The 26875-nt window shown below is 42.6% G+C and overlaps 1 protein-coding gene across 1 annotated transcript in view; it reads left to right on the plus strand.

Annotated features, from left to right (window-relative positions):
- Positions 1-25804, plus strand: part of LOC112916946 (uncharacterized) — a 42017-nt gene extending 16213 nt beyond the window's left edge. Inside the window, exons 2-3 of the mRNA XM_072733693.1 lie at positions 23464-23523; positions 25680-25804. Of these exons, the coding sequence (XP_072589794.1) occupies positions 23464-23523; positions 25680-25804 (185 nt within the window). The remainder of the gene's footprint in view (positions 1-23463; positions 23524-25679) is intronic.
- The last annotated feature ends 1071 nt before the right edge of the window (positions 25805-26875 follow it).

Raw genomic sequence — 26875 nt, forward strand, 5'->3', positions numbered from 1 at the left:
CTTCTACGGAGCTGGCTTCTCAGAGATGGTCTCGGGCTTTTTCCTTAAGCTGTTACCTGAGGGTCTCAAGAGGTTGCTGTACCTCCCAGGGTGTGTCTGCATATCTATCAGGAGGAAGAAGTAGGGGAGAATGGGACATGCTAACAAACTTCTCCTTAATCTCATTGGCCTAGGCTGTGAGTCGGCCGAAGGGTTTCTCTGGCAGCAGGAGCCTGCTCACCTGTGCTCAGAGCAGGCCGGCCCTGACCCTCTCCCCAGGGGCAGCTATCAACCAGTCACTAACCAACCAGGAACTGATGGATCAGTACCCCAGCTCTTTTGCCCCTATGGGGGTGGTGATTCCAAAACACTTGTTCTGCGCTGTGTCCGAGAGTGCCGGGTGGGACGAAGCTTCACTTCAGCCCACTTGCTTCACATTGCATCTGTCACTGGCCCCATTCCCTCCTTGAGCTGGCCTGCTGATGCTTTCTGGTGCTTCCCACTTGCACTAGAATCATCCTCTCAGGGTCTTTTTTTGCAGGGGAAACCAAACTAAGGTGACGGGGAGGCCCACGATCAGAGAAGTGAAGCAAATTGTGTGCAGCTGCCAGTTAATAAGTAGGCACCCAGGATTCAAATCTGGAGCTTATGATTCATAGGCTGACTTCTCAAGGCCTACCCTGGATTGTGAGTGTCTGACGCCCCTGGCTTCGAAGGGGAACTGCAACAAGATGGGGACCCCCTCCAAGTGGAGGCCTGTGAGTGTGTGGGAGGGGCGGGGAAGTGTTTGGCTGTCCTTTGCCCCCATAAAGTGAGGGCAGCCAGGGGAACAGCTGGGGGACAGGCTGATTGCTCAGTTTTGAATTCTTCTTCACAATTAGCTCAAGGCCATGAAAGCTGTTCAAAGAAAGGTCAGGATCTCCCTGGAGGCTCTCCTCCTCTTCTGGGGCTATGTGCTCTGTGCTAGCAGCAGCATGAGGTCTCCTCCTTCAGCGGCCCACCCAGGGTCCCTCTAGAGGGGAAAAAGCAGATGCTGGTCTCCTGGGGCACTGCTTGGAAAATGTGCTCATCAGGGAAGGTTTACAGAGAACGTGCTGCATGTTCCTTCTCTGGGAAGAGCAAATCCCACCTGGCAGCGTCTCTTCTAGGACTGAAGGAGCAGGCACAAACTGCCTGCAGACATGTCCTCTTCACCCAGCTGGCCCTACACAGATGCAGCCCTCATGAGTCAGGACACACAGTCCCAGGGTGGGGGATGCAGACTGAACCCAGTGGAGACCGTCCCCAGGCTCAGCAGAGCAGGGCTCTCTTGGTCCAGCAGACACAGAGGCAGAGGGGGACTCCGGGGGCTCCCCTCTGGCTCTGCCCTGCCCCTCCCATCAGGCACGGACCTTTTCCCCTTCTCAGAGACTCAGCCCCAACAGGCACAGGACCCAGACCCCAAGGAGCTCTGAACCCATTAGCCTTCTGAAAGAGGGAACAGGGGTTGGTCAGGGCGCTAGATCTGGCTTGAGTTATGCAGGGCCAGGATAGTGCCTCCACAGTGGTAGGTAAGTTGGGAAAAGGATTTGGAAGCCTATGATTCAGTGGAAAGAGCAAGGCTTTAGGGTTAGGTGGGCCTGGGCTCACATCCCAGCTCTCATCCCTTAGGAAAAAGCAGATAATGGTAAGGAGCCTGCACTTCAGGGTGTGGTAAAGATTGGATAATGTCACATTTATGCAACTGCAAAGCACAGACCAGGTGCTGAATAAATGGTCAAGCTATTATTAATACTGATAATGTCTGGGGAAAACAGAACCAGAAGGATAGTGTGATCCAATTTGTGTAAAGTTGTGTTATACTGATAGGAGGTTTGTCAAAAAATTAATAGTAATTGTTTCTGGGTAAGGGGATTTTTACTTTTTTTTTTTTTTTTTTTTTACTTTCCTTTAGCTGTGTGTTCCTCAAATATTTTTACAATGCATGTTCATATAAAAAGAATTGCCTATCTATAACCTCAATGGGTTCCAGTAAAGGTTGGATTCTTGATGCACTTGAATATAAAAGTTTTCAATTGGGAGAGTGAGGAGAACTGAAATATTCTTCATAGCAGAAGAAGGATTTGGGCTCCTAGAACAACCCTCACCTAAGGGTCTGGTGAGAGTAGAAGAGGTAGGGTGGGGAAGGGAGAGGCAGCTAGTTGACAGAAGTTCATGTGGTCAACAGCATGTATCTATATTTTCCATGAAGTCTGCTCACTCAGATCCTTGGTAAGAGTGATTTTCATTGTAGGCACTGAAACCGGTACCCAACTTCACATAAGAGTTAATGTGGGGTAGGGGTGCCTGGGTGGCTCAGTTGATTAAGCCTCTGACTCTTGACTTCAGCTCAGGTCATGGTCTCATGGGTTGTGAGATTGAGCTCCATATCAGGCTCAGTGCAGCAGGGAGTCTGCACAATTACTATTAATGTTTTGACAAACCTCCTATCAGTATAACACAACTTTACACAAATGGAATCACACTATCCTTCTGGTTCTGTTTTCCCCAGACATCATCAGTATTAATAATAGTTTGACCATTTATTCAGCACCTGGTCTGTGCTTTGCAGTTGCATAAAGATTCTCTCCCTTTTGCCCTTCCTCCCACTTGCATGCTAGCTGTCTCTCTCAAATAAATAAATAGATCTTTAAAAAAAAAGAGAGAGAGAGAATTAATGTGGGATAGGACAGAGGCAGTGTCTGAGGACACTTGACTCACAATGAACAACTCATTTGGTTCCTCCAGAATCAGCAGAAATCTTGGGAAGCCTCTTGAGTGACCTAGAGCATAGAATTGCTCAAGCTCTGGCCACATTGTCCTGGTTCTCTATTACTGCATAACAAACCATCACACACTTAATAGTGTAAAGCAACGACAATCATTATCTTCTTTCATAGTTCTGGGGGTTGAGCAGGCTCAGGGTCCTTCCTGTGGTTGCATTCAGATGGTGTTGCTGAGGGAACCATGCCAAAGCTTTCCCCACACAGGCAAATGGCGCCTGGGCTAGAAATGCTCATGCAGCTGGGGCTGGAGCAGGTGGGGCTCCTCAAGGATTTCTCTCTGTCTCCATGTGGTCTCTCCACATGGCGTCTCCAGTTGGTCATCTTGAGGGGGCCTGAACTTCTTACATGGCCCTTCTGGCTCTGAAGGCTTGTGTATGGAGAGAGGGGAAACCAGGTGGAAGCTATATTGCCTATTGACCCAGCTTTGGGAGTCACACAGTCACTTCTACTACATTCTATTAGTCAAAGTATTCAAAAGGCCCACCCAGACTCCAGGGGAGATGACACAGGGTCCATTTTTTGATGGAGGAATGGAAAGTTTCTGGAATGGAGCATGTGAGATTGAAAATATTGTCATGGCCATTTTGGCCAGATACAATCTGCCACAAGACATTTGATAGATTTTGAAGGGCATGGTGGTCCCCAGCTGATATCTGAGTTACAATCAGGAAAAAAACAAAACTACTTTCTTTTTTAAAGGCAAAATATTAACAGAGTAGACTTCCACTCAAATCTAAGATTATTTAGAAGAACATGGATGATGGATAGGGACTTTTAGTGTAGCAGATTTACTGGAATTGGCTGTGAAAATCATAATGAAAATGAACGAGCCAGAAAGAAAAATGTTACTCTCTTGTTCAAAACTCTTGGATGGAGCTAAGCATCCATCCATCCATCCAAGTGTTGGAAATGGAGTAGGAAAATCCTGAAAGAGGGCCGGAGGGTCAGAAGGGTCAGACCTTGGCTGTTGGCAGGGATTTCCTGGATGAGCATGAGAGATGGCTGAGATGAAATGTTCAGGACAGAGACTGGGATGGGTACGTGGAGAAGGGAGTTGAGGGACACCAAAATGAGCACAGTAGGCACATAGGTCCCCTTGGGGGGGATGCCTGGGGGGCCTTAGCCGTGGGGGCCCAGAAGCTCCTGCTCCACTCTGGATTCCCACAAGTGAGTCAAGGATGTACTCAGCCTCTGTTCATTGCTGGTGTTTGCAGGATCCCACCTCAGTGAACATCTCCTGCAAGTGGGGGCCCTTCATGGCAGGGGAAATCACTTCCAGTCTCTTGCTCTGCTTCTCACCAAATCTGCATTCTGAGTCCTCATAGCAGACTCAGAATATCTCATCTTGGTCCTAGAGGAGCCTCAGGGTCATTTGGGTTGGAAAGCAGCTCTCTTTCACCTTCAGATCTGATGGGTGAGCATTGGCTTTTGTGTTAAGAAGGATTCTAAGGTTGCCTTTGCACTCAGAGGGAAAGAGGGCCAACATTAATTGGCAGTGCAAGGTGTTCTGAAGACAGCTCCTGATTGTTTTAGCATTGGGCAGCAACAGACCTCTCAAAGCTGTTGGCTATCTAACTTTTCTTCCAGATTTTCAGGGCTAGCAGTCTATAGCCTCCTGTACCCATCCCTATTCTCTGCACCCTATTCTCTGCTGGCCTCAGTTGATGACACTTTGGTCTGATTCCTCTTTAAACAAGATTTCCCTCTGATCTTCTTCATAGACCTTGAGAAGCTTTGCAAAGGCCTTGGAGATCATCTAATGCTCTGCCCTTCTTTTACAAGTGAGGTGACTACCTGTCTCCCCACCAGCATCTCAGGCAAAGCTTGCTTGCTTGGGGCATGGTGCAAGCTTGGGGCGTGGTGCAAGCCTCCTTCCCCACTGCCGATATCCCCCTCCAGCCCCTTCCTTGCCGTGGCCAGGCAATGCTGGAGACCATGCCAAACAGTGTCAACCAGGAACGTGTCTTCTTTCTTGAAATATGTCGTGGATCAGCAGGCAGGCCCCTCAAGACCCCAGAAATACAACTTGCTCAGCCCAGCACACAGTAACCCAGAAACATATGTGGTGAGCAATAACAGTCATAAATTTTATGAGCTTATGTGTTCCTAATGTGAGATTTCAGGCTGATCTGTTTGTTGAGCTATGCCAAGCTTCAGCATGATTCAATCAAGTCGTGCTTAATCTTCTCTTATTTACTCTGGGTGAGGGTGAGTCATGGAGTATGTCTCTAGTCCAGTCTGCTGAACTAATTTACCCCAAGGATTTTGATGGACTGGTGATTTGTTTTCTCTGAATGTCCAGAGTTTATTTACTTATATCATTAGATGAGGTCTGGATTATATACAGTGAATATCTGTAACCATGCTGAGGACCAAGACCTCTCTCCAGAGAGTGGATTCTCCAGAATCCACTAGGGATGGAGAACGCCTTGGAAGTGGTCATGGTTTCTTGTCAGTGCTGGCCAAATTGTGCCAAATGTTTTGTCACCTATACATTAACTCACAGGATATTCAACTCTGTGGTCTCTTTATCATAGAGAAAGTTATTTTGGCCAATTTCCCATGCATCTGATCCTGAGCCATGTGGATCTGGAGTCGAGAGGGAATATTGCCATCTCATCCAAAGATGTAAAAGCCTAGAAAATTTGCCCGAGGCTGGGAGTGACTCCAGCCACCAAGCATCTCCATCTCCCAGTGTCCAATTTTTTTCAGCCTCTGGGGATATGGGAACATGCAGATGGAATTTGGGGTCTGTGTCCTTAATGCCTTTTTCTCTGTGCTCCAAGAGGATACCATGTGCCCCTGTATGGAGAGCAGTGAAGACCAATCTATAGCCTGATGGTGACAATTTGGGGAGCTCTTGACTTCCACGGATCAGGAGAAATGCGGGGTTTGGGCCTTCCTGGTTTGAGGCTACAATGGTGAGAATTTCCTTGATTTCTTCTTTGATCAGGGTCCCAACTGTCAGATTTGCTGGGGACTGAGGGTGTTTTCCAGGATGTGGGACTTTCAGTACTGAAACAGGAAAGTTCTGGGCAAACCAGGACAAGTTGGTCACCCTAACTTTGATGTCTTTGACTTTGGAAGACAGGCCTTAAGATCAAGATAGATCTTTGGTTGGGATGGGAGGAAACTTTCCTTTGCAAGCAGCTACTTCAGGGCCTCAGGCTCTGGAAAGATAGATTCTGCGTTGCCCCCATCGCTGTAAGAGTAAAAGTGGAAAGCTGAGTCCTGGCCTAATTTCCATATATCTAATGCCCTTTTCCCTCTGCTGAGAGAAGGCAGCTGGTTTTCCTGCTGGCTATGGGGCACTGACAATCTCTGAACCTACCCTAAAAGGTAGAAAAATCTGCAATTTGCATGGGGAGGCAGATGACCAGAAGTGGCTGTCACTGGGAAAATGCTGTGACCCTGTTGAGGAGGCAGATTCTGAGGTTGGATGTCACCATTCCTGAAACCCTGATGGTCTGAAGCAGCTTCAACGGTGGCAGCAGGTTTTGGATTTATCTCTTGGGGGGGAAAATATGTGTTTGTTTTTTCTTTTTAGGGCTAAATCAGAACACTATGGTGAACTCTCTAGTTATGAGGGTAACACTCAAATTCTACAGCACAATTATTAACAGTGTGGACTCTGGAGCCACACTGCTGGGTCCTGGCTGCCATTTAATTTGACCTTTTGGGTAAGTTCGTATAACCTCTCTGGACCTCAGTTTTCTAATCTATAGCATGAGCACACTGATATAGTGGCTGTGAAGAATTAATACATAAAAGACTTTAGAATAGGGCCTAGCACAAAGTAACTCCAAAAAATATTATCTGTGGCCCTGGAATGACATGGCTGAGTCAAACACACTCAGTCACCATGTACGGCAGTGTACAGAGCTGTCCTGATGGTGGTCAGAATCACACACCAGTGGGAAGCTCTGCACTAGGAACCGCTGTGGCTTTTCACCTCTTCTAGCTCTTCTCACGGCATCCTCCATTCTCTCTTACTGCCTGGTCACCACCGCCCAGGCGAGTATGGACAGACTGCACTTCCCGCTTTGAATGCAGACCTAAATTGAGACTGTGGAGCTTGACAAACTTTTCCTGAGGGTCTGTGCAGAGAGGATCACTGACCACTGGGCCAGCACACATGAAAATTCTAAGGTGTCAATGGCAAAGGTCTTTTCAGAGTGATCCCTCCTGGTCAGTCCCCTGCCTACCAGGCTGCAAGGCAGGCTGGCCTGCTTTCAGAGGATGACTGTGACCTATCTTCTTGCGCAGAGTGCAGACCTAAGCAACTTTCTCCAGGCTTCTGCAGGAGACCTGCATGCTTTCACCCCAGCTCCTACCCAGCCTATGCCATGACCATCTGCAGACACACAGCATTCTCTGGATGCTTCTTAGGGCAGTATGTTGAATTTCACCTTCAGTTTCAGTTTGGTGTAACACTAACTTTACCTAAAATGTCTTGCCAAATTAGCCCTGAGCAAATAAATGTAATAGTGGATGTTTTTGAAAGCCTGCCTTTGGCTTGAATGCCACAATCTTTGTCTTTATTAATACACTATTTTCTAAACAAGAATTGCTTAGAGTATCTAATTGAATTTTTAGTTCCATATGACATGAACTTAACCTTCTCATCCTGCATTTGACAATGTTTCAAATTTATGTTGGTAAATGTGTTTTTAATACACAAATCTATACAAATGCTTTTTGGCTTCAGTGAAACATTGTGTATTGAATGTAGATAGTGGATGGAATAAAAAAAATTCAGTGGTGTCAGAAGAGATTTCTGCTGCACCATTCCCTGCCAAGATTAAAATATCCAGTCAAGGAAGAGAAAATGCCATAGAATCATTTCTTTGAATCATCTGTTTCAATCTGTTGTGTTTTCCATGAATATTTGCAGCATCGTGATAGCCATGGCCCCTCAAATTATTTTATTCTTGATTGTTTTTGTAGTTACTCTACTAACACTGTTTATAATCCTTTTCCAGTTGTGTCATCTCCTGGAAAAAATTAAACATGTTTACATTTAGAAATATTTGCATTTTGGGAATCCACAGTCTAACAAACATTGTTATCTATACTATATTCATTAGAGGTTGTGTCTCAAATACAACAACATCAAAGTTTGTAGTCAAAATAATGAGTAATAGTTAGCTCTTCTTACCTTATTCAGACTGATTTTACTCATTGCATCTACTACAATTTTAATTATTTAGTTTTATATTTCATCCCCTAAATAGGTGTGATATTATTTGGTGTAAATATTTATATTATGCATAAACGCTCTGCCATAATATTATCAAATTTTGCTCTGACTTCTGCCAAATGGATAAAATTCCCATTATCATGTTCATGCTCATAAAGTTTCTTGGATGCTCCTATGCACACTGGACCTCGCTTGCCAAAAGTTAAACCGTGTATAATCTGTATTTAACAACAGCACAAATTTTTTTTTTCATTTTTGTAATTTATTTGTGGCATTGATAATTTTTATTTTAATCAGATTTTAAAAATTTCAGCTTTTCAATACTATTAGTCAGACTAGGTGAGAGAATGCTTTAGGGACAAGCAACGCTGAGACTTCATAGCTTGACAGACCAATGTTGATTTCACATTCGTGCAATACTCACTGCAGGACTGAGTGCCTTCTAGGGCAGGTGCCTCCCTACAGGGTAACTCAATGACCCAGGCAAACAGAGATGCCACCATCCTGCAGCTTTACCACCAGCACACGTGGCCTCCCCAGTCAGTGTGGCAGGTGAGGATGGTGGAGGATCTGAGACCAACAATCAAATGCTTCAGTTTAGAAAAGACAGGGTCACTAATGTTCACCACCCCTTGACCCACCTGATCACGAGGCCTCTTCTGACTGCCAGGGGAGCAGAGATGTGAAATCCTCACACTTGCCTGGAAGGAGAAGAGAACCAAATAGGAGTAAGCCTCAGACTTCTGTGCCACAATATCTTAATGTTTGTTCTTGTATACTTTATTTTATTCATTTTTACAAAGAATATGTGATAAATGCTGCCAGCCTTTGCATCCATTTCTCATTTTTGGTTTTTAACTATCCCCAAAGAATTGGCATTATAGAGAAAAATACAGAATACTTTGAGGAAGAATAAAGTAACCATGAGTAGTAACTTTTGGAAGAATTCATGCACAATAAGCTTATGAAAACTTCCTATTTCTAATGTCCTTTGGGAAGTTAAAATTCTTATTTGAGGTTTTAAAAAAGTTCAACAAGTGTATCCTCATATGTAATATTCAAATCATTTGCTCTCCCTGGCTCTAACTACATTCATTCTGTAAGTCCTTTAGCCCCTTCATATTTCTCCTAAGTATTTCTGGGAATCCCTGGATATAGTTTTAAGGGTATTTCTCTGGCTAATACTGTGGACTCCTGTTTATTCCATTTTCTTCCTTCTCTGGTTACTGCCATCACTGCTAAATGCTAAAACCACAGCAACGTCCCCAAATACTCAGCCTGCACTGCTACCAACCACTATACCCATCCTTTCCTGTCTCAGTCTATTGGCTGACTGGTATCATTAAAGCCTTGTGCTCCCAATAGCCTAAGAAATGGTAAAGAAACACTTATTTTAGGGCTCAGCCTCTGCAGTGGTTAGCTAAGTACTATACAATAAACTACCCCCAAATACAGCGGCCTATAAAAAAACAACCATTTCTTTTGCTTGTGATTCAATGGGTTAACACTTAAGGCTGGAATTAAGTGGTCTTAATGGTCTCTTGTGTCTGTGGGTCAGCTTTGCCAATCTTGACTGGACTCTTTCACATGTCCAGGGTCTCAGTTGGGATAACTGGGCTAGCTCTGGGTCACATGGCCTCTTATTCTCTAGTGGCCTAGTTCACATGGATGGGGAGGAGTCCCAAGAGAAAGGCTAGTGTGTAAGCCCTCTTAAAGCCTGGGCTCAGAACTGGAAAATGCCTCTTATACTAAGATTCTATTGGCCAAAGAAAGTTACAGGATCAGCCCAGAATCAAGGAAATGAGAAAGACTCCACCTCTTGAGGGGAGAGCTAGAAAGTTGCGTTGCAAAGGGTATGGCTGGATATAGGGGAGAGTAAAGGGCTACTATCATATTGGTAACACTTAACAGCCTCCCCTTAGAATTGAGATGAGAGTCCATGGGGATTGGGCTAGAAGATATTTGATGACAGGTCCAGATTCACTCAGAATCACTCCTGCCCCTACTATTGATCTTCTGACTTTGACCATGTTCACACATGCCAATACCATGGCAGTAGGCACAGCCTAAGTTCAAGCTCAACCCAAAGAATGCGAAAGGAGCCTGACTATGGCTTCTAAAGCTCACCAAGAACTGGGAGAAGGGACTGTTTAAGAAGTCTCCTGAGTAACTCTCTCTTTTTTAGCCTCCTACTTGTTGGTGTTGTTTTCCTAGGACTGCCAAAGGCGGCAAGTCACTCTTGGGTGGATGCCTTCTAAGAGGAAGGTGGCTGCAATCTGTGCCCCCTCTGAGTGTGACTGAGGGAGGGAGAGAAAGAAGAAGAAAGGCTAATTCAGATCCCAGCTTCAGGCTGGTCTCTCTATGATCAAGGCCACATTCTGACCCACCTTTTGAGCTAAAAATGGAAGCCCCAGGATGTAGATGAGGAACAAGAATGAGTTGCGACCATCATCCTTCACATATGCCAGGAGGTCAATTTCTTTGTCTCATCTCTAGTGCCAACCTAGGAAGGGTTCATGGACAGGAACAGGAGTGGAAAATTCATTGGGTAGACCAGTCTATCCTATTCAGGGGTGAGTTCCTATTCTAAGTCAGATTGGAAGGGGTAGAAACTTTTATTATGCTCCCTCAAGTGGCATCAAACGTTCAGCATCTTTAGGGGGTCCCTGAGTCCCCAGGGGATAATTAAACCAATCATGAGATGGTCTTAGAAAAGAGGGCTTGGTGGGGAAAGTTCTAGCCTTGGAGTTCCTAGAGTGTGGGGGTCCTAGAGGATACCCAGAACTCTCTAGAGTGGTTTCCAAACTGCTTTTAGCCTCGCTGCAACATTCAACAGAACACAAAAATTTAAAACAGTTCATCATTGTTGAGTAGGAGGGGTACCCAAAGAATTTTCAAGTCAGCCTGTTTTGGCTGGATACCAGCTTCCTCTTCTGTAGAGGAGGCTCATGCTACCTTTTCTTCTTCACTCATCTGGGATATTTTTTAGGATAAAATATGGAAACAAGTGTGAAAGCAGCCTTGGAAATATGAAGCATTCCATAAATATAAAATTTTTTTCATTTATTTGTCATTCATAGCTTCACTGCTTTCAAACAGAATTGAGGTAGCTCACAAGATTAATATGGTGAAAATAAGTCCCCAAACTACTATCACAGAACTACAAGAAAAGCCAAGTAATAAAAAGAATAGGAATGAGGAAAATTATATCCAAACACCAGACCAAGAAAGGTTTCTTCAAGTGAGCATAAAATTTAGCTCCTGAGGGATAACAGGATAGACAGATAAATATAGAGATCACTAATGTTTACTAGGCACCTCCTGTGTGCCAGACACTGCAGTTCAGTTGCATGAGCCAAATTATCTTTTTCTGAGCTTTTCAGTAACCAGGGTAAAAGAAAGGAATTAAGAATGGAAGAAAAGAAATCTAAACAAATTTATCACTAGCTTTTTTCTGAGCTTGAGTTCTGAGATGAGTCTTTATATAAGGCACATCAAGGAACATATTGAAGAATATCTTCTAAATTAGATACTTCTAAATTAGTATATTGTGTTCAAGTTCCAGGTAAGATGCAGTAAACACACTCCACCTTATCTCTCTTAGGGCAATGCAGTTCTAAAACCTGGAAAGAATTCTTGGGACACTGAGGACTCAAAAGCAAATAGTAGTAGGCAAATTGGGAAAGAAAACCAGAATTTGATGTAGCACTGAACTAGCAAAAACTTCACCACTTTTTCCTTCTGATCCCTTTACAGCTTAGACTTAAAAGTGAATGCAGATGTGGAAGGTATATGACAGGGTGGGGTAAGCAAAGCCCCAGATTTCTGACTAGGGAAGTGAAAAGAAGAACCCCAGAGAGTTGGAAAGTACCAGAGAAAGTGACCACATAAAGGTGTTTGTGAGCTGCAGGGCTCATGCTAAGCTGTACATGTGTGGATCTGATCCCAAATAAGAGACCAAACACACTGATCAACCACTACTTATATCCCAGACTAGCTAGTGGAGAAGACATATACATGGACAGATATGAATGACACTACAAAGAACTTGAAAACTGAACTGACACTGGAATCACGCCCATAGAAGACAGGTTGGAACTTAAGGCCTGAACTTAATCAGATCCATTACCTCTTATGACAAAAATAACAACATTCCTCACAGGATTTAACAAGACTGAAAGTCTCATAACATAATTATCAAAATGTCCAGGATACAATTCAAAGTCACATGTTACATTAAAAACCAGACAAATGTCAATTTGCATGGGGAAAGATAAGTGATAGATGCCAATGCTTAGATGACACAGATATTGGAATTATCTAACAAGGAATTTAGAGCACCTATTATATAAATGATCCAAAAGTAAGGACAAATTCTCTCTCCCTCTCTTTGTCTCTCATCCCCTCCCTCTCTTCTTTGTTTTCCTCTCTCTTCTGGTCTTGCTATAATAATAATATTTTATTTTATATTTAGTTATAATTTTATTTATTATTTTTAATAAAAAATTATTAGCATCAGCCTAAAAAAATGAAGGTGCATGTTTAATGAATAATCAAGTACTGACTTTCCATTTCTCAAGAAAGTTGATGGTGAACATATCATATACACAAAATTGTTTTTGACGTGGGGGCTTTGTTGGTTCACTGACTTGCAGGAAACCGGAAGACATATCTGCTAAAGAAGCATCAGCTTTTGTTGGTTATCAATTTCTTGCCTCTCAGCTCCAAACTCACTCTTTTTTCCTGTTCTGCAATAATGGATATGAGATATAAATATTTTTTCTTTTGTTAGCTGGCATGATGTTAAGCTTTTAAATAGAGGGGCAAATTCTCTTGATAGAAATGGAAAACTAGAAAGTCTCAGCAAGGAAATAGAAGATATGAAGGAGAACAAGATGGAAATTTCAAAATTGAAAACTATAATATTAACTGAAATAAAAACTCACTTGGGCTCACCGGCAGAATGAAGGTGTCAGAGGAAAGAATGAGTGAACTTAAAGATAGATTAATGAAATTAATAATAATGAAATTATTTAATCTGAATGACAGAAATAAAAAATGTTGGAAAAGTGGACAGAGAATAGGGACCTGTCAGACAATATCAAAAAGTACAATATTTATGTCATCAGAGTTCCAGAAGGAGAGAGGAAATATTGCAGTGCTGAAAAAAAACTAAAAAAAAAAAAAAAAAAAGATGTCTGAAAACTTCCAAGACTTGATGAGATACATAAACCTACAGATTTAAGAAGCTGAATGACCCATGAACAAGATAAATCCAAAGAACTCTATGCTCAGCCACTTCATAACCAAACTACTAAAAACTAAAGACAAGAGAGGCTTGAATTCAGAGAAAAACAACACAATATGGAACTATAGTTCAAATGATGGAGGACTTCTTATCAGAAATATGGTAGGCCAGAAGGAGGTGGTGGCATGACATTTTCGAAGAGGTGAAAGACAAGAAGTGTCGTCCCATAATTCTAGTGAAAATATGTTTCAGGAATGAAAGTGAAATAAAGACATTCTCAGAGTAAGCAGAGCTAAAAGAATTTGTTACCAGTGGACTTGCTCAAAAAGAATTGCTAATAAAGTTCTCCAGACAAATGAAAAATGATACCAGATGAGAAACTCAGAACATCAAGAGTGAAGAGAAAGCAAAAGAAATGGTAAATGGCTAGAAACAGTGTTATTGAAAATGCAGAGGTATTCTGGTTTTGCCTATTTCTGATATCTGGTTTTACCCCCCTAAGGGTACTCCAAGAAATGCATTAAACTGCAGTTCTAAAAATCAGTGCTGTGGGAGGACATGGGGAGCAGGAAGAGTATAAGATCATGTCAAATCATGTCACTCCTCAATTCAGTGGTGCCTCAGCTCACCCAGAATAAGTGCCAGTCTTGACTCTAACACATAAGGCCCCATATGACCTGGCCCTTTATTACCTCTTTGATGTCTTCTACTATTCTCCCCTCTCATGCTCCTCTGCAGATAAACTGGCTCCAGTGCCTCAGGGCCTTTGTACTTGTTGCCTCCTCTGTCTGGATCTTTTTTTTCCTCAGTTTTCTATATGGCTGACTCTCCCATCTCTTCCAGGTCTTTGCTCAAATGTTACCTTCTCATTGAGAATTCCCCTGACTGTTCTATTCAAAACTGAAAATTCCTCTATTTACCCTGCCACTGTCTTTCCTTGTTTTCTATTTTGTCTTTTTCCATAGCATTTATCAACTTATCATACCATCTAATTTCTTATTTATTTGTTGTCTCTCATGTCCCACTTCATGAAAACAGAGGTTTTTGTCTTTTTGTTTACTGCACAGTGCCTGGCACATGGTAAGTAGATTCAATGTCAATTCTCTTTGAATTAATAAAAAATTACAATCCATAGGAGAAGGTACTTAAATATCTCTTAGTAAAATAGCATAACCATTGTCTCAGGTGGCTCACAGAGTGAACATATTATTAACTTATATGGTGGAAACTTCATGGTTTATATATTCAGCTCCTCTCTTTCGTTCTGGTGGCAGTTGGCTCATTTTTGGGGCAACTGTTCCTCTATCTCTAGCATATATTCCAATAAGAGTTCAACTCACTCCCTGGCTCTGGGGATGGGTATAGACCAAGCCAGACCAAGAGAGTACTTTTCCAGGACTCTTGAATCAGAATTAGGCAGGGAGATGTGAGGTAGGAAGCTGTGTCCCTGTCACATGGAAAAGACTGTGCAGTAATAGAGAATGAGATATCATGCATCCTGCACATCCAGCCCATAGTAACAGTCATCCTTCAGGCTGACACCCCCCGCCCATGACCTTCCTGTAATTTGGCTATATTGAGTTGGGTTTCTGTCACTACAAAAAAACATTTCTGAATAACACAGTTTATTTGAAGCTGCAACTCTCACCATCAGCAAATACATTATTGTATGTAAATATTGTGCTAGGATCTGTGGTACAGGGAAGAATGGATAAATGAGACAGAGTCCATATTGTCAAGAGTCCTTCTGTTTACTTATTTTTTTTAGTCCTTCTGTTTAGATCAGAAGGCAGTTATACCTCAAAATACCATTTCAAAGAGCCAAGTGAACATTATAGATAATATATATGGGTCACGAGGAGGGAAAAATCACTGTGGATTAATGTGATTAGAAAAGGTTTTATGGAAGAGGTGAAACTTGGCCTGGAGGTAGTAGGAAAGGTGAAACACCCATAAGCATGCAAGATAGAGGAAAATACTCTGGGTAGGGGGAAAAATTACATGAACAAAGGCAACGACTCTGGTATACCTGAAGGAATCATGTGGGTTAGTTATGGAAGACGTTTTATATGATTTATAAAGTGCTCTCACATTCATTGTCTCATATTTTCATAAGAATTTAGTAAGGTGGTTCTGAGCCATTCAATGACTTCTTTAAAGGATATATAGCCTAGTAAGTAGCACATGTAGAACTTAAACCAAATCTTTTTATTCAAGTGTAAGGCACTGCGTACTAGGTTAGAGTGAATTTTTATCATAATGGCATAAGATATCAGCTAACATTTAACAATTTCCTATACTGTTAAATAATAAATTTTCTCAACTGTCTTTTCAAAATCTTTTGATGTGTTTGAGTCAAGATCCAAACAAGGTTCACAAATTGAATTTAGTGAATAGGCCTTGTAGGTCTCTTTGAAAATTTACAGGTTCCCTTCCCACTTTTTTTCCTTGCAATTTATTTGTAAGATTCTAGATTTAGCAGACTTCATCCCACTCGTGTCAATTAATATGTTCCTTTGTCCCTTTTATGCCCTGGAAACTGTGGTTAGATCTTGAAGCTTGATTAGAGTTCAGTTTGGGTTTTTTTGAGGAATAATAATAATATATGAGGAATAATCAGTGGTAGTGTGTGCTTCCAAATGCATCACATCAGGTGGCATGCAATGTTTGGTCATTTCTCTTTTTTTGTCATATTCAGATTGATCATTGGGTTCTGGTATTATCAGTGTAAACCATTCTTTATGAAGACTCCCCTCAGTTTTTCAGTAATGGTTTTAGCAGCCAGTGATAGAGATAACATATTAGTGTAGCAGCCATTGATATTGCCTAGTCCCATTGTAACATTGGTAGCTACAAATGCTATGGTGATATCCTGATTCTGTAATTCCTTCTTCAGTTGTAGGCTAGAATTCTTCTATAAAGATCTTTTCTACATCAACTATTTGACTACCTAAAGAAGTAGAATATTTAATTCATTTTCAGAATAATGAGTTAGTTCCCTAGCATATTCCTAGGTGACCAATTAGTTTATTATTATTATTATGAACTCGTGGATTTTAATATTCTTGGTATGTTAAATCATTGCAATTACTATTCATTTCGATGCTTAGAAATTTCCATCTTTGGTCAGCAGGAGCCCCTTCAACTTGGCTCTTGGGTTCTTTTTGTATCATCTCAACAATCTTTAATATCTTCCTTGCTTTCTATGCTCATCTTGTACATTTCTTGGTCCAGAACGGAAATCAGCCATTTCATAGAAAGTGGGAAATTGTATTTAGAGAAAAGGATCTGTGCCCTAGGGGTGTTCGTTATTCCTAGGTAGGTCACTGTACCTACGTTTTTTCAGCAGACAGAGAAGGAAAAGAGGGAAAGAAGTAGGGTTTTCTTTTTGTTTGTTTTTTTAAGGATTTTATTTATTTATTCATGAGACACACACACAGAGAGAGAGAGACAGAGAGAGAGAGGGAAAGAGGCTGAGACACAGGCAGAGGGAGAAGCAGGCCCCACACAGGGAGCCCGATGGGGGACTCAATCCCAGGTCTCCAGGATCAGGCCCTGGGCTGAAGGTGGCGCTAAACTGCTGAGCCACCCGGGCTGCCCTGTTTTGTTTTTAAAGAGAAAATATATCTTGGATTCATGCTGAGATTTACAATTCAAATTTAAAACCACATGTTTTTTACTTAATTTTGTATTTATATCTCTTTTCTCTTATTCTGAAAATCTTGAATCATAAAATGAATTACTTATTTGCTTTATCCTGTTTTATGTATGTTTCAGCATAGCAGTAGAAGTATTATTAACAATCTAACTACTCAAAAATAGTTCAATCTTTCTACTTAAAGGTTGGTGTTTTTTTAATCCTTAGGCTATATCCCATTAGAGTTATTATTCAAATTACTGTGTTTCAAAGTCATTTGAGGGGCACCTGAGTGGCTCAGTCAGTTGAGTGTCCTTTTGATTTTGGCTCAGGTCATGATCTCATTGTTGTGAGATTGAGCCCCACATTGGGCTCTGTGATGGGCATGGATCCTGCTTAAGATTCTCTCTCTCCCTCTCCCTTCACCTCTCCTCACTCTACTCATGAGCACTCTCTCTTTCTCAAAAAATTTTAAAAATGTAAAAATTAAAGTCATTTGAAGTAATTCTTCCCTATCTGATTAAGCCCCCGAACTTGATACACAGACTTAACTGTTTTATTTACTTTCATTTCTTAAGTATTGCATTTTTCTATTTGATTAATTTTGCTTTATAATTATGTAAAGCATTTTCATTGTTCCAAGGTAAAAATTTATAAAACTTTTAATTGTAAAATTATATATAATTGTAATTTTTAATTGTAAATTTTTAATTAAAAATTATTATAAAATAAGGTATATTCAGGGAAGTCTTGCTTTAGTCCTGTCTTCTCCATCTTATTTCCTCTCTTACTTATAGAAACCATTATTGGGCAGCCTGGGTGGCTCAAAGGTTTAGCCTGTCTGCCCTCAGCCCAGGGCGTGATCCTGGAGTCCCAGGATCGAATCTCACGTCAGGCTCCCTGCATGGAGTCTGCTTCTCCCTCGGCCTGTGTCTCTGTCTCTGTCTCTGTCTCTGTGTGTGTGTGTGTGTGTGTGTGTGTGTTTCTCATGAATAAATAAATAAAATATTTTTAAAAAAGAAACCATTATTAATTTTTCCTCTTACATTTTAAAAATATGTAAGGGATAAGTATATATAATCAAATGATCTCCCCTTTCTCAAGTAAAATGGGACATACTATATACATTATTCGATACCTTTTTTCCCTATTTAATAATATGCTTTGGAGATCATGCCACAGTACAATATAGAAATATTTCTCATTCCTTTTCATAGCTGCTTGGTCATCTATTGTGTGTTTTAATAATAATAAATTATGTCATTTACTTAAGCAGTCCCTTATTGGTGGGCATTTGGGCTGCTTCCAGTTCTTTGTTAATATAAATAGTATTACAATTAATAGTCTTGTGCAAACATCCTTTCCTACTTTTGTCAATGTATCTTTGGTATAAATTCTTACAAGTGGGATAGATTGTTCAAAGGGCAAACGCATATGTAATTTTGCTAGATATTGCCAAATTCCCTTCCATAGGATTGTACCATTTTGCATTTCCTCTTTTTTTAAAGATTTTATTTATTTGACAGAGTGAAATTGAGAGAGAGAGAGAGAGAGAGAGAGAGAGAGAGAGAGAGAGAGAGAGAGCAGGCAGAGCAGCAAGCAGAGGGAGAAGGAGAGACTCAATCCCAGGACCCTGGAATCATGACCTGAGCCAAAGGCAGACACACAACCCAAGCCACCTAGCCACCACTCATTTTGCATTTCTAATTGCAAGGTTCCAGTGCTTGCTTCTTCACACCTTCCCTAACAGTATGTTATCAAACTTCTTGTTTGAAAAATGGCATCTTGGTTTAATCGTATTTTACATCTTTCTTATTACACTCCTTTTAAGGTTTCTGATTCCCTAACACCGCTCCTAGCTCATTGTAGCTTCTCAATAATTATTCTTTGAATCCATAAAGTATAAAGTGGTATTTTAGGAAAATTAATCTAGCTGCAGAATACAGAATAGTTTAGAATGTGGAGAGAACAGAGACAAGGAGCACTCATGAATTTTAGGACACAGAATCAAGTCACAAGAAATACAACTTTATTTTTCTACAATTCCCATATTACATTTCCTCTTCTCAGAGGTGGGAGTATTGATTTTAATAATCTCTGTCAATTCAGATTTTGCCCTACTCCCCATCCTCAAGATTATGTCTGAATTCCAGGGTCCTGAGTCAGGTTCTTGGCCACCACTTGCCCATCTGACCACCGAGCCAAGGAGGTTGCAGCTGTGTATGACTTCCTGCACTTTCACCCAGAGGGCTTTTTTTTAAATTGGCACTTAGCTTTTTCATTCTTCTTTTGAGGACCTAAGGAAATCTGAATTTTCTCCCACAGGTCTTGAGGTTCACAGGAGACTGGGAGGACAACTGAGTTTTATCTTCCAGAGACCCTTGTCCTCAGCACCTCTAGTCCAGGTCCTCTAGTCCTCAGCCACACAGAGAGTCACTGTGAGAACTGGGTTCCAACTTGGGCCTCCTAAACCCACTTTGCCTCCTCTGAAATGTCTCTTGAATCTATCTAGGGCTCAGTTTGGGTGTGGAATAAAGGCACAGTTTCTTCTCAGAAACCACCCCGTTTCTCCCCTTCCATACCCTCCTCAAGGCCCAGCATAGGAGTATTTATCTCCTGGGCTTCCAGGGTGTGATAGGGAACTTCCCCTGACTGAGCCCCTGGTCCTCAGGACTGATCACTGGCTTTTGATATTCCAAAGCCAAGAGCCTGACTGTTCCATTTTAAGTTGTAACCGTGCTTTCTCGAGCAATGGGTAGATGCCTCACAGTCTAACTTGAATGGGAGAGGGCCACAGGGGAGAAAAAGGAATGTTGTGGGGGGATGTGAGGCAGGGAGGAATTAATATCTCCAAAGATTATCCCAGTTACATCTGTTAAAAGCATATAGCAATGGCCAGGTATGACGTGGTGAGAGGTGGAATGAGATATTGGCTGAGGTTTGGGGGTTGATTGATGAAGGAGGGAAGGAGAATGATTCAAGAATGAGATGGGGATTTGGAGCTGTCCATGCAGAAGAGTGAGAGTGCAAGGGACTGAAATGAGGCCAGCTGGAGGGTGGGCTTGCTGATTCTGGGAGAAAGATAGTGAACTTGGCTCAAGGCTTGGGTGAGATACAGAGGTGACAGTCAAATCCAGTGGAGGGGTTGAGATCCCTGCTTTCTGGAGGATGAGACAGAGAGAGAGTATGCCACTGAGGCTCTAGGACTGCTTCCATAGGTGAGGGAGGAGAACAAAGAGAACAGCTCCTAGAGGCCCAGTCTTTGCGGGGCCAAGCATCATGTAAGCATGTCTTTCGTCCCAGGACATGGTCTCACCATGGACACTTGAGAGGAGGATTCAGTTTAGCACATCTCATACATATACCAGCCTGGTCTGTATGTGCATCTGACTGTCCATCTGCTGTCCCAGCAGGCAACACTGGAACCATGTCATTTGCAGTTATACATCGGAGAGAATATATAAAATTGTACCTTTTTCCCCCTGCAGATACAATTGCCCCAGAAGTTGAGCTGGTTTACTTTCTATTTAATGTAACAAACATTGGCTATGCAGCTCTCTTGCACAGAGCACAGTATCGTACAATAGCATGGAACAGAAGTTTCAGATTGCTAGTGCACAAGCTCTGTCTAACCCAAAGACTTCTTTCATTTAGCCTGCATAACGCTGTTGTTTGTTTTGCTTTTTATATTTGACTAGCTGCCAAAATATAGAAATCAGGACATTTCACCTAAAAATGTGAATTTCAAGCTCTTCGAAAGATCTGTTTGACCACTGTGGGCCTGTGTTCCCACATGGCAAAATCAGCCAGAGCAGTCAAGTGCCTGCTGTCTCAAACAGGCATGCCCCTCCTACTCACAATAGATCCACCTGTTCTTTATCTCTCAAAAAATTTAGACTTCTGGCTTAACTCCTGTGGTCTTTGGTGTCTAAAACTCCTGGCTTGTTGCTTCAACCCACTGGCTTTGGTAATAAACAGACATAGGCTCTACTTTTGACTCAGCCACCTACCAGTAACCCTGGGCAAGTTACCTTATTCTCTAAAGTCTCAGGCTCCCCTTCTTCAGGATGGTAATGATAATAGTGCCTAGGAGCACCTGGGGGGCTCAGCGGTTGAACTTCTGGCTCAGGGCATGACCCCAGGGTCCCGGGATCGAGTTCCATGTCAGGCTCCCTACATGGAGCCTGCTTCTCCCTCTGCCCATGTCTCTGCCTCTCTCTCTCTCTCTCTCTCTGTGTGTCTCATGAACAAATAAATAAAATCTTAAAAAAAAAGGAAAGAAAGAAAGGAAGGAAGGAAGGAAGGAAGGAAGGAAGGAAGGAAGGAAGGAAGAAAGAAAGAAAGAAAGAAAGAAAGAAAGAAAGAAAGAAAGAAAGAAAGAAAGAAAGAAAGAAATAGTGCCTACTTCCCACGCTGGAGCAAGTAGGACAGTACGTCCGCAGAAGTTGCTTGGTAAGTGGCAGCTGTCCCTGTTGGGACGGCCGAGACCGGTTCTCCGCGGACCAGATCCTGCCCCGTGATCCAGGCACAATGTGGCCTTAACGAGGGGGGTCAGTGCAAGGGAGGTCGGGAGCCGGCCAAGCCCCGCAGGCTGCGGGAGAGGGAAGGCTTCCTGGGTGCGGAGGAGGCTTAGGGCCTGGCTTTCTCTGTGTTCTGTGGGAGGCGGCAGCCCAGCTGGGGCCTGCATGGACTTTGAAACCCCGCCATTCAGGACAGGGCCCAGGCTCTGAGAAGCCCCCCCACCGGCGCCCCCCGGGCCGCCTCGGGGCTATGATTCCAGGAAGCCGGTCCTATCAGTTGGGCCCAGTTTCAGGAGTGGTTTCTTGCCATTTCCCCTCAGTCATGTGGCTGCTGGAGTGGACAAAGTGGGAGGGAATGTGATTAGCTCTCAGGCTGCTTTACGGGCGGGGGAGTGGGAATGTGTCACAGATTGGAGAATGGTTAGAATGTGGATGGGGAATGTGGCAGCCCTGGGGGAACCAGGCAGACCCCACCTCAGGAGCCAGCCACCTGGGCACGTCTCTCAGGTCAGAATGCTTTGAAAGGGGCCTCCCCGCAGGTCCCCGACCCAGACCCCTCCGGCTCTCATCTTAGAAATACAGGCCATCCTGGGAAGGCTGGTTTCTGGGCTGGAAGAGGTAGTCAGATGCACTTACAGCCTTCTGGGAGCCTGGGCTGGGAAGGAAGTGTACCTTTTAAACAAAATGACATATAGACCATGATAATTGAGAATGCTGCTCATCACCAAATGTCACAATCATGTATTTATGTGGAACATCTTTCTTATGTTCAACGGGCATCCTAAGCACCATGCTCATTTTGCAGCCTCGTTGCTGAGGTGGGGAGAAGCAGATATGCTACTGACAGGGCAAGAGGTAGAGAAAGGCCAGCGTGCTCCTCAGAGATACACAGAGGGTCATTGTGGAAACTGGTTTTGAACTCACGGCCTCCTGACTCCATTCTGCACTCACTTCACCAACCTCCCTTCTCCCTAAGTCCATACCTTTATTTCTCTGAGAAGGTTGGAGGTTCTTCCCTTTTAGGGTGAAGTCAGTGTAGTACTCACTTAGGCACCAGATTTAAGGGGGAAAGGCAAAAAAGTTAACACTGGGGATAAATGATAGCTTAATGCAATATATTTTTTAAATAAAAATTAGTGCAAACAAAATCAAATTTCTAAGGAAAGGCAAGATCTGACTCTGCACGTGCATGACTGATCTCATTCGCCTCCCCTGGTCCCAGCCCTGCCAAAGTACATGGTCCCCAGAACCCATGTGGTACACGTGGTGCCAAACACACAAGGACTCCATTCTGCTGTTTACCAAATATATGGGCATCTCATTATCAAGTCAAGCTGACCTGTAAAATTTATGTTCACATAAATTCATGTTTAAATTCTTCAAAAGTTGGGCAGCCCCGGTGGCTCAGGGGTTTAGCGCCACCTACAGCCCAGGGCGTGGTCCTGGAGTCCCACGTCAGAGTCCCTGCATGGAGCCTGCTTCTCCCTCTGCCTGTGTCTCTGCTCTCTCTCTCTCTCTCTCTCTCTCTCTCTCTCTCTCTCTGTCTCTCATGAATTAAATAAATAAAATCTTTAATAAAATAAAATAATAAATTCCTCAAAAGTTGTTGTAAGGGTTAAATCAGGGACAGTACACAAAATGCCCAGCGCAGACCTGGCACACAGGAGGTAACAAAAAATGCTGGTTCCCACCCTCATAGTTCCCCACCAGGTTTTTTTCTCTTAGTTTCACAGGAGACATTTTAACTGGAAACTATTCACTTTAGCCCTTAGCCCAAGTGCTTGATCATGGCAGATGAGGTATATACGTTTGTTGATACCAAATTGAGTGTGGCCTGAGTATGGGAAGCAAATTGAACCGGAAACTATTAATGAAGTGATCAGTGAAGAAAATGGGAATGAGAGAAGTGGCAGGAGTTCAATCAAAGGCCGGGTTACAGTTCCCAGGGCCCTGGGAGTAGAAATGTGGGTCAATAAAGATGGTAAAATTAAAAATACATACAACAATCTGAGGGAAGTATTTCCAACTTATATAATACACAGGAGATTGACTTCCTCATTATTGTGTGCTTTTAGAAATTTACAAGAAAAAGATGAAGAACACCCAATGGGAAAATGAACAACACATACAGACAGGTAACTCACAGTGAAGGAATGCAAAGGACCAAGAATCCCATGAAAGTATGTTCAACTTTACCAATAATCAAAGAAATGTACATTTTTCATGTTTCAAGCTACAACTTAAAAAATTATAATTCCTGGTACTAGTAAGGGTTGGAGGAAACAAGTAATCTCACATATTGTTGAATGAGAGTATACAGATATGATTTTTCTGGAGGTAAACTTGAATAAAAAGCCCTAAAACTGAGCTAACTCTTTGATTGCAGTAATGACATTCCTTGAAATAACATCTGTCCTGAGGTAATAATAGAAGACGTGAGCAAAAAAATGGTAGTAGAGCAAGGAATTGTTTAGTAAGACACTGAAAATAACCTGAGTCTCCAACAATAAGGGATTATGATTTTTAAGTATATATAAAGATAGGTAGATGATATCAAAATATTAATGGTGATTATCACTGGGAGATAAGATTGTGAGTTGTATTTTCTGCTTTTGCTTTTCTGGATATTTTAAATTTTCTACAGCAAACATGTGTTACCTTTTATAATAATTTTGTCTTAAGAATGAAAGAAATGGAGGGTCTGATTATCCTGGAAGTAGGCGAGTGTAGTATGGGTGACCCCATACCTGTGACTTTTGGAGCTACTGTGTCCAGCTCTCTAGTCCTGAGGTACTTGAAGGGAGAATGAGAGTGGAGGTAGATTCCTAGTTGAACCACAGATCACGGCTAACCAAGGTGGCCAGAGCAGTGTGGAAGGGATTCATGAGTCCTGGTACAGGTTTCAGCAGCATTTGCTCTACTTGAAGTGGTACTAGTAAAGAACAAAGGTTTTGAGTAGAATAATGGCATTGTCTAATACTCCATGGCCTGAGATGAAACCTGCTAATAACTATTCTGAGCTAATTATTCCCTAATGGTCAAATGATGCTTATGTATCTCAGTGGCTGCATTTAGGGAAGTTATACAAAAAATGCAGCCCATTGTTGGGGCAATATTAAATCAACTTTGAGTTTAACATATTTTTATGTAGTCTATTTTTCCTTGTCAGAATCTTTTAGCAGCTGGAAATCCAGGCTCTAATTATTCTAGAGGTCCCTCAGATATTAACCCCTGAGCTACTTGGCTTACCCAAACCATGCTTTCCCCTATTCCCATACCTGAGCAAGGTAAGGAGCAGGCCAGCTGAGATCAACACCCAGTGATACCTCCAGCAGCCAGGACTTGGAGCCTGTGGAGATCTGGTTATTCCCCAGCTTCCTCTTCTCATCTACCCCACCCCAAAATACCACAGGGCTCTCAGCGGTGTTTTTATTGCCAATCTCTGAGCTTTGACAGAATTGCAAATGTTTAATGAAGTCAAAGAGGCCAAAACCCACCTGGTGAAGAGATGTCCCATCCATCCCATACTGTGGGGAGCTGTCCTTTATAGGTAGGACAGGGGTTGGCAGGTAATGCTCAAATACTGTTTTTTCCAACCTGGGCCCTCCCAATACTAAATAGGCCAGGGAAGGAAGTAGAGTCTCCATAATCATAATCATAATCATGATGACTGATGATGAGAAGGAGGATGTTGATAACGATAACTACCATTCACTGGGGGCACACTCCCACTATGTGTCAGGCAGTAGGCTGAGGGCTTATACATAGTACCTCATAGTATTCTCACAATCACAATCTGAGCACTATTCTAGGATCCATCTTAGGGATGGGGGAACCAAAGCTTAAGAATATAAATAACTTGCCTGAGACACAGCTAGTAAGTGGCAAAGTTAAAATATGAACCCATATCTGCCTGACTCTGGACCCAAGCTCTTAATCACTTCATGATATTGATCTTGAAACATCCAAGAGAAAACCAGTAAAGAAGAGGGGATGGGCAGAGTGCGCTCTCTCTCTCTCTCTCTCTCTCTCTCTCCCTCTCTCTCTCTCACACACACACACACACACACACACACACACAGGAGACCAAATAACTCGTCAGGAAGCCAAAAGCTGGAGAGCTTTATCTAGCTCCTCACTGCAGAGAAAGGTGGGCCTTCTGCAAGCCAGCAGACCATTGAGAATGGGTGTCTGGGCTGGATGTGACTAGGGGTTGGGGGACTGGCTCCTCAGTTCTGCAATATCCTCCTACCCTCTAAATCACTCCCTTTCCTTTCCTACTTTCTGTCAGCAAAGCACATCTCATTCTTGAATCCATGGCTTCTCTGGAACAGACCTACTCCTACTTTTCTCCTTACCTTCCATCTGGAGCTGAAGGACTGGAAGTTCCTCTTAGGAAGGAAGCTGGGCACTTGACAGGTATGCTCACTGGCCTGACTCTTCTGTCCCTAAATTAACAAATTCCCCACAAGAGGCTAAGAGAGAATCAGTGCAAATTGAACCTTATCAGATGCTAAAGAAGCACATTTCCATCCCTGAGGCCCTCATTGTCTACATTCTACAAAGAGTCAACTGTAGGGTAGTGGCAGAGGCCAGGAGCATCCTGGGCCCCAGTTAACCAATGTCCCTACTGATAACTTACAGTCAAAAGACTGGAACTGCTTTCCACCTGGGAAGGGAAGATGAAGCTACTCAGGACAGCAGGGTTGGGGGCGGGCCTTGAAAAGTCTGGGTCCACGTGAGGGAGGTGCCATGAATCACCTTCTTCCAGTGCTCACAGTGCCTGTTGGTATAACAGCATACATAAATTGTAGAGAAAGTTCTTTTTATTTCCATTTTTAAATGATTTGAGTATTTCTTAGAATAGAGTCATCCATTCATATGGTATATAAATATAAATAGGTTGGGTTCCAGCTCCACATGAGGTGGAGTAGGTGTGCTCCACTCTTTCTCTCACACTGACTGTAACTATAAAGCCTGAATAGACTAAGGGGAGGATGATTTGAAGACAGAGAAAACTGAGTAGCAGGAAGAACATCAGAATTCAGAGTACCATGGAATGATCTGGGTGCTGAGTTCACATTACTTCCCATCAGTAACTTTATGACATGAATTCAAAGCATTCAGAAACGCAGAAGTAAGCCCTGTTGAGCAGACAGTACTCCAGGAGAAGTCCTCCAGCTCCTGTTCACAGACTGGGCAAAGGAGCTTCTAATGCTCCAGGGAGAATTGAAATATCCTGCTGTATTTTCTCTTATGTATCTTCTCTTATGCTCCAGGCCCCCAGCAACCTGGTGGTTGCAACAGCAGTAACTCACAAGACTCAAAACTCTGAGGAAGGGGAATCTTCTCTGGGAAAGCTACAGTTTCAAGAGGATGGGACAAAAAATAAAAAAATAAAAATAAACCAGGAAATAGCAAGTGTTGGCAAGGATGTAGGGAAATTGGAACACTTGTGTGCTGTTGGTAGGGATATAAAGTCATATG

Source organism: Vulpes vulpes, chromosome 13 (genome assembly GCF_048418805.1).
Source record: "Vulpes vulpes isolate BD-2025 chromosome 13, VulVul3, whole genome shotgun sequence".
Taxonomy (NCBI): Eukaryota; Metazoa; Chordata; class Mammalia; order Carnivora; family Canidae; genus Vulpes; species Vulpes vulpes.